The 10378-nt window shown below is 42.7% G+C and overlaps 1 protein-coding gene across 3 annotated transcripts in view; it reads right to left on the bottom strand.

Annotated features, from left to right (window-relative positions):
• The window catches only part of LOC121697761 (chloride intracellular channel protein 4), a 17515-nt gene extending 8477 nt beyond the window's left edge, over positions 1-9038 (bottom strand). The window contains exon 1 of one of the 3 annotated variants that reach the window (XM_042079425.1): positions 6112-9038. In XM_042079425.1, the coding sequence (XP_041935359.1) occupies positions 6112-9027 (2916 nt within the window). In that variant the 5' untranslated portion in view covers positions 9028-9038. Of the gene's footprint in view, positions 1-1257; positions 1375-1886; positions 2078-6111 lie in introns of those variants that run through there. The other 2 variants (XM_042079427.1, XM_042079428.1) reach the window with 2 other exon arrangements.
• Positions 9039-10378: the final 1340 nt, after the last annotated feature.

Here is a 10378-nt window from a genome sequence, read left to right as displayed (position 1 = left end):
GATGTTTTGTATGTGTGTATAATTATTGGTGTGGTGCCTATGTTTTCCATATGAATTGTACTGTATTGCACTATGGCAGTGGTCCCCAAACTACGGCCCGCCACCTCATTTTAGGTGGCCCCCCAAAACATGTCCGTGGTATATAGAAATGTATCAATTAATAAAAATGTATCAATTAATTGTTAATAACTAACTAACTTCTATTCAAGTCATAATTCTGGAACTTTCTGGTATAATTATTTATATTTTTTATTCACTCGTTCAAATGTTCATACAGAGTTCACAATGTTCTCATCAGGTGAGTGAAAGTTAGAATGGTGGTCATTTCAGATGTTTCTGCCACCATCATAAAACTCATAGTTTGAGAACTTTAAATTATTTGTAGGATATTGCTTGTTCACAACTTGAGCTGTGTATGCAAAGTTCAGAGTTCAAAATATACTTTTGGGACTCCCTGCTTATAGTTTTGAGAATACTATTATTAGTATTATTTCATTTGAGCTACATTTTACACTGATATGGCATGATGGCAATATAAACACAGATAACAATGGTATTAAATTGCAATAGCCTATAGATTAAATGTAATGGAATATTCAACAAAGGTAGACTGCCTTTGTTCACAGCGCTAAGCTATTTATGGTTACTGATATACTCCGAGTCTCTGGCCTATAGTGAGCTGGCCCTTGGAAGAAAAAGTTTGGGGACCACTGCACTATGGTATGTGTATTTTAGCTTATCTACAGATCACTTTGCATATTATTTTATATAATTTATATACATTTTATACACAGTAATAGCGCAACTAGGTAGTAAATTAGCAGCTACAAACTCTTTATGCAACACATCAGTTTCAGGTTTGTGTTGGAGCTATGTTAAACTGCATCAACAATATGAAATGAAATTCAAATAAAATACATCTTAGGATACAAATGACATTATAGAATTTAGACATTGAAACTTGTCATTAACATATAGTAACACGTGTGCATCCAATAAGAAAAGGTATAGGGTATGTAGCCTACTTTGCCAGTATGGTTGAACATTCTTTTGAATGCTATTTCTATAAACCTCACAGATGTAACATATTGTGTGTGGATCAAGGGTGCCAAAACCCTTGTAAGTAGGTGAAGTAACCATCAGCCACAAAGGGGATGACACAAGGAAATCCTATTGAGATCACACGCAAAACACACAACTCACTGTGAGAGCCATTAACATGCTGACCGGCACGATAGTACCTCATGACATAAATACCTGTCTGAAGGCAGCTTGCTGTTCGAGCTTTGCCACTGAGAGGGTTGAAACCTGACTGCTCAATTTTCTTTTTGAGTCAGCACAGCTACCGTGAACTCGCCAATCATTCCTGTACAGGATTTCTCCACAGCTGTCCTTAATGCATGACTGTCCGTAATGACATGTGTCATAACTTGTCTGTCCCTTAAATCACATCCACAACACAGTAGATGCTTGATGCTCTGCAGTTCTAATTGGATGGCAGCTGAAGTCTGACTGACAACAAATGTAGTGGAAAATGGAAAAAAAGAAATGCCTTCATCTGAATTCACAAATTGGTCGCTCCTCAGTAACATTGAAGTACACATCCTAAAGACTTTGAAACTGACTGTCCTTGTCTTTAAGAGGAGGGTATGAGGATAAAAATGGACTTTGTGGATATAATTATCTCTACAGCACACGTTTCTAAAACAACATATGTCAGTATCAAAGATTTTATTCATGTTTGAATGAACCCTTTCAGGAGAGTTCCATTATCAGCATCATAGTTGGCCCCACAAGACTTCCTTTTTAACATTCCATATGTTATCTTAATGCAGAGGAAGGAGATTGGGGCCCAAATAGAACGTTCAAGCATTGTTTTTGTTTACCTTGTTGAAAGGGTCCATAGGCAAGTGGAAGCATACTATGAAGGCCGCACATCCAGAAGTGTTTCAGCAGGTGCCGAATCAAAAAGGGCATACAAGTGAAAAAGTGAAAGACTTGCACACTGCCTTTGAACGACTCAACTTTTAATAGAAAAAAGACACAACGTTTCGATCTTACGATTTTCTTCAGGAATCTTAATGAATAGAATAGCACTGCCAGTATAAAAGCACAAAATGGCCTGATAATTAGGACAAGTGATGTCAATCAGGTATATTAGGCTATTAAGCAATTGGCATGAGTACGCCCATTTGAGGGCAGGGCAACACCAACATTGGCATACAAAGTACACCTACAGGTGAAGTTGATAATCATAGAGTCCCGCCTCTGAACACCAATAGACTAGGCATTACAATCAAAAACAAAGACAACAAATGTATACAAATGCAAAGTAAATACAAAGAAGACAAAAAGAATTACAAAAAAGGTTTTAGGTCAAAATCTAGATTAAGGCCCTTGGGTGATAAGGTGTTGAGAGAAAAGATATAAAATGCTTCTCTTCTCAAAAGGATGTTATTAATGTCCCCTCCCCTTCTAGGGGCTTTTACATGTTCAATTCCAATATATTGCAGTGTGGATAGGTTATGTTTCACAGAATTAAAATGTACAGCTACAGGATTTTTTATATCATTTGTGCGTATACTACTTCTGTGTTCAGAAATTCGAGTTTTCAGACAACGTGTTGTTTTACCTATGTATGCCAATCCACAAGGACATTTAATCATGTAGATTACATTTTAAGTGTTACAAGAAATTATGCCCTTAATATCAATTTTTTTCCCAGAGTGTGGATGGGTATAGTAGTGACATTTAAATGTAAAACCACATTGTGCACAATTTCCACACTTGTAGTTACCAGATGGAATACAGTAGTAGATAAGAAGTGGGAGGGTTGTTCGGGTGGCAAATCCGCTCTAACAATTTGATCTCGTATGTTAGGAGCACGTTTGTACACAATGCGTGGAGGATCGTTAAATGCTACTTTAAGGTTGGGGTCAGATTTTAAGATATGCCAATGTTGTTGAACAATGTCTTTAAACGAGTTTCCCAACGGGGAGTACTGTATAACACATAGAGGCCCTCCACTATCAGACTTAGTTCTCCTCTTATTGAGGCAATCACTTTGGTTAACATTTTTAAATTGTTCAACTGCATTTTGAACCCAATCTTCTTGATACTGCCTTTCCCTGAATCTTTCCACCATATCATTACTGTGTTTGGCATAAGAGTCGTCTGAGCAACAGATACGACGTATCCTGTTGAATTGACTGATTGGAAGGCTTCTTTTGAGAGCAGTTGGGTGGAGACTTTTGCCATGCAGGATAGTATTCCTATCTGTTGGTTTTCTGTATAGATCTGTAGATAGTTTGTTTTGTTCTTTAACGATCAAAATGTCTAGAAAATTAATTTGTCGATAGTCATAATTCACTGTGAATTTAAGATGACTACTACTAACATTGAGAAAGTTGACAAAATATAATAATTCGTTTAGGGTGCCAGACCACAAAAGAAATATATCGTCAATGTACCTTCGCCAAAGGCCGATGTGTTGAAAAAAATAATTGTGTGACGTATTGAAAACAAACTCATGCTCAAAGAAACCAACATATAAAGAAGCATAATTGGGGGCCATGGTGCTACCCGTAGCGGTCCCCTTTACCTGTAGATAATGTGCATCTTTATACATAAACATGTTCTTAGTGAGCACCAAATGAACAAGTTCTTTAATGCAAGAGATGCTAGGTTTAATATCCATATGAAAAGGTCGTAAATAGAAATCAACTGCCTCAATACCTCCCTCGTGTGGTATATTAGTATACAATGATTCTACATCAAGTGTAACTAATAGCATATTTTCTACAGGGAAATCAATAGATTTTAGGATATTGACCATGGCCCAGTTTCCCGATAACGACGGAGACACGCTCTTAAGAGGGTTTTCTACGATTCATGTTACGATCGTTCGTTTGGTTTTTCCGACTGTTTCCCGAACATGCTCGTAGCGTGAACGAGCGTGCACTGCTCTTAAGATGCTCTTAAGGGGAGCTGTCCACGTTAATAGTTCTGAAATATCCTCTGATTTGATGGTGATGTCAGGTGACTGCACATCACAGCTATAGACCTACCGTTTAAACTTCGGATCTACACATTAATTCACATCAATACGAAAATAGAAACACCTCAGTGAGTACTGTTAAGACGCTCTTAGCCGGTAACGAGAACTCTGGAGCACTCGTAGATCTACGAGTATTTTTACGACGCTCTTTAAGCTACGATGGTTTCGGGAAACAGTCGGCAAATCTTAAGACGTTCGTAAGAGGGACTTTACGACGCTCTTAGGCTTAAGATGCTTTCGGGGAACTGGGCCCATGTCGATAGTGTCTCGTACAAATGAAGGCAAAGTAGTAACATGTGGTTTTAAAATATAATCAACATATGTAGATATTTTCTCTGTTAAAGAACCAATATCGGATATGATGGGTCTACCCGGTGGTTGTTCTAAATTTTTATGTATTTTAGGCAGAGTGTATATCACTGATGTAATTGGAAAATCTATTTTCATGAAATCATACTCTTTTTTGGTGATATCACCACTTTCCAAAAAGCTGGATAAGATGTTATGAATGCATTTTTTAAATTTCTCAGTGGGATCTGAATCGAGTTTCTGATCAATTCTGATGAATAGGCAAGTGGACATCAAGTTTTCAGACTTGAAAATCTCTCTACTACAGAAACAATGACAGTGATGTAAAAAGAAGGAATGCATACCGTCTCCAACCAAACTCAAAATCTAAACAAAACAAATCATTCACACTTAGGTTTTGTTTCCTCTAATACAGGCCAGCTTATGTCACTAATTTATAACATGTCAGGACCCAGGACCACACCAGGCCCAGGATCATGTTATTTCCTTATTTCCGGAACCTCCGTATATTTCTAATATCAATTCCAGCTCTTTAAGTAAAAATGAAAAAAAAAAAAATCCAAAATATTGTCTCCAATTGTTGTATTTGCTTGTCGCACAGAAAAGTAATCTTCACCTGCCAGACATGTGAGTAGCCACCACGAGGGCTTAAGTACTTTACCTTTGACCCCCTTGTGTTCCTGCAAACACATAGAGTTATTTTTGATCATGGGAAAAAGCACACGTCCCACAATCCCACCTGACTGTCAGCACAGTGGTCAAGAGGTTTATGACCAGTTGCTATTCAAAATTTCTGAGAATAATCTCTCTCTCACATTAGACAGAACACTGAGCATTTTAGCGTTTTTGCTAAACATAGGTATTGATCATATCAGTGACTTTCAGAAAAGTTCAGATGAATCCCTGAAATCCTTTTTCCTGTGAGAAGACTGCTTTCTTCCAAACTAAATGGGTGGTAGAGCTAACCATATTCAACTGAAAATCTTGAACACATTTGCATCACATGACCTTTCAGGTACAAAGATGATCTTCTGCTATAGTGATAAAGCTCATGGTGCCTCCCATCTCTTTTATTTTACTTTCACTAAGAGGTGTACAACTGTTTTTCTTGGTTTTGACTTTTGTTTTTATTGTGGTGACGGTTAATGTATGTTTGTGCTAGTTTTGTTTATATTCTAAAACTTACAAACAAGTTAATCACAAAAAAATGGTGCCTCCCATCAAAGAGGATGGGCTTACCCCCTCTTAACTACCTGACCAATTGACCAGACCAGATATCCCTGTGTCCAGACAGTAAGACAATTAGCTGCTAAAACACTAATGTGGGTGACTGAATTAGAGACTTCATGTCCTCCTGCTTGACACGCTAATGCTAATAAAGCTATTGATGCTACTGTTCTTGTTAGCATGATGGGGAATGAGAAACCATATAAAGTCCTTTAAAATAGGACAGCCATACATCAAGATAAACTCTCCCCACCTTCAACAATGACACTGCCAACACTTCCTGAGGATTAAATGACTCACAGACAGAGATAACATCCATTTAGTGGTCACTGACCCATGTGGTCCCTAACACTATTAGTAGCATGACTCACACACTGGAGGGCTCAGGATTGTTCTCATGACATACTTCTTTAAAAAGTTAGCATTTAAAATACATTGCTGCAGCACCACTTTTTGGTCCACTCACAAACACACACACAAAGGGACACAAGCAGTTGTGGTGGTGGGTGTATGCTTACCTTGACATAGAGGGAGATCTCATAGTCCTGGGAATCAGAACTTGCGCTTGAGTCTTGCTCATCCTCCTGAGGTAAAGGGCTCTCCATCCTCACTGCCTTCTTGGGGGCCTCCTTTTTTTTCTCTGTTTGGCTCTTCTCGTCCTTTTCGTTGTCTTTCCCCTTCTCTTTCTCCTTCTCTATCAGGTTTTGATTAGCCTCCTTTCTCTTTGGTCTCTGGGTCGGCCTTCTGATGGTCAGCACGGCAATCTCTGGCCCGGGCAACCCGTTCTCAAATCTGACCTGCTTATCTCTGAAGGGGATTCTAGTGGCGGTGGTGGTGGCAGTAGAAGTCACGGGTGATGGAGGAGCCGTTGGTGCTGGTGCTGCCGGTGGTGGGGGTGGTGCTGGTGTTGCTAGGGGTGGTGGTGGTGGTGGCGTTGCTAGGGGGGGTGGTGGTGTTGGAGCTGGAGCCTCTGCTACTGCTGCTGGAGAGGTAGCTGTTACGGTTCCTTCACCTGAGGCGTCTTTGCGCTCCTGTTCCTCCGACTTGCGTCTTGCACGCACCCACGAGGGCACGGTGTCTTCCTGTGGCGTCTCCGTCACCCGGCTCCTCCTCCTCGACTCGTCTCTTGCCTTTAGGATGGCTTTCTTCAGCTCGTCTATCTTCCTCCTCCCCTCCTCCTCGGGTGCCGCAGTGGGCTGCTTGTCAGCGGCCTGCACTGGCTCTTCCTTCCTGTCGGCACCTCCCTCCGCAGTTGCCTGCTCGACTGTCACGACCGTGATTGGCTGCCGTGTTCCCTCTCTGCTCCATCCCTCCTGCGCTGCCTCCTCCCTCTCTGCAGGGGCAGGCTCATCCCGGGTAACCTCTTTAGGCTCGTCCACCACCTGCTGTCCTCCCTCTACCGACGCCGGCAAATCCACCGGACTGACACGCTTTGGCTCTGCGTCCCTACCCGCCCCCTCTGCTAAAGCTCCTGCCTGATCCTCTTCAGTAGTAGTAGCCGGTGGCTGCTGCTCTGACTGCGGCTGCCCAGATAATGAGATCTCCGTGCGCACCTCTTCCTCTTTCACACGCTCTTCCTTGGACACTTCCTCCTCCATCGTCTGCACAGGCATCTCCTCTGGTGTCTTGATAGTCTCTCCCTTCTCAACACTCTGCATGGGTTCATCATCAGTTGTCTTCATTTTGTCCTCACTCTCCCCTACACCCTCCACCGGCTCTTCTTTCGACGTCTGTGCAGATTCCACATCCACTACTCTCTCTACAGGTTCACTTTCAGCTGTCTGTACCACTACCTCCTGCTCTACCTCCCCCACCTCTACACTCTCCACCGGCTCTTTCTTTGACGTCTGTGCAGATTCCACATCCTCTACTCTCCCTACAGGCTCAGTTTCAGCTTCCTGCTCAACCTCTTCCAGCTCTACACCCTCCTCCAGTAACTCAAGTCCTATATCCTCACTCTCTGCTGTCACAGCTTCTGCATCTTGCTGTTCTGTATCCGTTTTCTCAGTGGTGGGCTCTGGTGGTGGTGATGTGGAGACTGGTGGTGGTGGTGGTGGTGTGGTAGCGATGGTTCCCTCTGGTTCATGTGCATCTGACGTTTCCAGCTGTTCTGTCACTCCTGGAGCTGTGTCAGTGTCAGGCACCGCTGGTTCTTGCACATCTGGTGCTGGCAGCGGTGCTGGAGTGGGTTCAGGCACCTCTGGTTCCTCAGCATCAGGATGCTGTGGTGGCACTGTTCCATCTGTCTCGGGGCTGCTCTCCTCCACGCTCTCCTGTATTTCCTCCCCACTTTCAACCTGAAACATCTCTGTTGTCTCAACAGCCATGTCAGACTCATCCTTCTCTGACTCCTCTGTAGCTGCCACATGTTCTGGCCCACATTCGTCATCTTTACCAGTAGGCTCTGTGGCCTCTAGGCCTGTAGTTGTCCTGCTCTCTGGCGGAGGGATTACCTCTGTTTCTGCTGGCTGCACAACATCAACCTGTGCCTGTACCTTGTCATTGGTCAATCCTGTTGGCTGCGTTTGTGCCGCTTGCAGTACAGCTGCCAGTTCGCTCGCTGCCAACTCTTCAACAATGGCTGCAGTTGATTGCTCGTGTGCCCCCTTAACCTCTTGATCCTGCACGGTATCCTGCATTGCTTCCATATGCTCAACAACATAAGATTTAACCTGCTCCACTTCCTGAACTTTTTCTTCACATTTCTCTACCAGCTCAGTGACTGTGTAGACAGTACTTGCCTCGCTTGTAGATCCTTGAATTTCAGCCGTCTTGATCTCCTCCTTTTCTTCTTCCTTATTCTGTTCATCTGCATGTGATTCAGACTTTTTTTCCTCCACCTCCTTCTTCAAGGGCTGTTCAGTGGCTTCTTCCAACCCATCATGTGGCTGCTGCTGCTCCAGTTCAACTCTCGCTTCTTGCTCACATAAAGCATCCTGTTCAGCTGTGGGCTCTGGTTCTTGTATTGACTCCGGCTCTCTGGCTGGTTGTGGTTGCGGTGATGGTTCTGGTTCTCCTGTCTGTTCTGGGGGAGCCTTTTCAGGTGTTTCTGTGGGCTCTTCGGCGCTGGGCTGTTTATCTCGATCCAGGTGTCCTGCTCCCTCTACCTCTGTTGAGGCACTCTCTTTATCATCCTCCTCGGTTTCTTTGTCCGGCTTGTCCGACTCGTTCACTCTCTCCTGTGGGCCCATAGCAGCTGGGATTCCATTGATGGAGTTCGAATCTCCTCCAGCCATGTCTTCGCCCATCATTCCAATGTCCTCATCCACTTCCTCAGCCAATTCCACTTCCTCCTCTTCTTCCTCTTCCTCACCACCATTCCGGAGCTTGTCCATTTCCGAAGTCGATCCCCCTGCCTCTTGGATCAGTGCGCCGTTCGTTGAGAACTCTGAGCCGGAGATTGAAGGCGCTGTTTCGCTTTTAGCTTGCGCCATGTTGAAAGAGAGGATACAGTACACCAGTAAGTGAGAAAAACAAACACACACTGCGAAGCACTGGGAGCTGTGTTCAACAAGAGGACAGCCCAGCACAGCACTGAGATGCTTAACACTCCTGTTGCTGCTATTCAACTCTTAACTGCCCTGGTGCCTCACAAGCCAAGATGTAACTGGTTGTTCTCTCCCTCCCTCTCTCTGCCACCCTCATCACCCCCCTCCCCTCTTCTCTGGAGGATTATGGTGAATTTTGGACCCTGATCCCCACATGACTTGCCTTGATAAATCCACTCCAGGGGGGAGGAGGTTCCTAGGCCTGGGCTGATCGCTTTAAAGATCAAGGCACGCCTTCCAATTCACCCTCTAGCCCCAAGAGTCACCCTCTACTGCCCATGCGTCAATCTCTTTGCCCCTCCCTCTCTGCCTTTCTCGCCTGATCTATCTACCATCAATCTATCAATCAATCAATCAATCAATCAATCAATCTATCTATCTATCTATCTATCTATCTATCTATCTTTCTATCTATCTATCTATCTATCTATCTATCTATCTGTTTGTCCTTTAAATAAGAACATAATGTTACATTTAATTTAAATCATCCAACAATAAAAGTTTTCTTTTAAATTACTAACAGCAAGTCGCTTTTCAGTTGTATTTCTTCTCCATTAAATTGCTATAAAACATGTTTTATTGTTGTTGTCGTCTTTTTTCCCTTGAGTATGGCTTTTTTTTCATAAGAGTCCAGCATTAGAAAAACTCAATAATTTGAATGGTGTTTTGATGAGATACTAGCATTAGAAAAATGCAGGCACAGAGATTACAGATCTATCTTGACCTGTCAGTTATTGAATGGTTTATGGGCCAATAACAAATAAATAAGTAATACATAAGTAATAACTGGTATATAGCCTGTTCAGCCTAAGATGATTATCTCCTTACTCTCAGTTTTTGTTGTTGGTGTTTTTTTTTCTCTCATGTCTTTTTCTCATCGCTCTCATCTAAAGTGTGCATGCACTGAGAGAATATACACATACTCCATCATCATCGCATCATCTCACATGCATGAGTAAGAAAGTGAGAGAAAAGGAGAACAATCATTCAGACACACTTGGACAGACACCCTGAATAAAGAGGAATACACCCTTTATTTTAGATATAATAGACATCATTCATATCATGTTTATGTAATATTTTTGCTGTGATTATCAGAAGGAATATATTCAGGGTGTTGGGGTAGGAGTGGGGGGCAGAATTTAATGTAAGGGATTTATCATGGGATAGACCTACTTGGGGCTCACCAGTACTTCGGAAGAATCTTTGGCCTATCAGAAGCACAATATGTTGACTG

The sequence above is a fragment of the Alosa sapidissima genome, chromosome 22 (assembly GCF_018492685.1).
Source record: "Alosa sapidissima isolate fAloSap1 chromosome 22, fAloSap1.pri, whole genome shotgun sequence".
Lineage (NCBI taxonomy): Eukaryota > Metazoa > Chordata > Actinopteri > Clupeiformes > Clupeidae > Alosa > Alosa sapidissima.
Note: the sequence above shows the minus strand (reverse complement) of the source record. Positions and strands in the feature narration are given on the sequence as shown.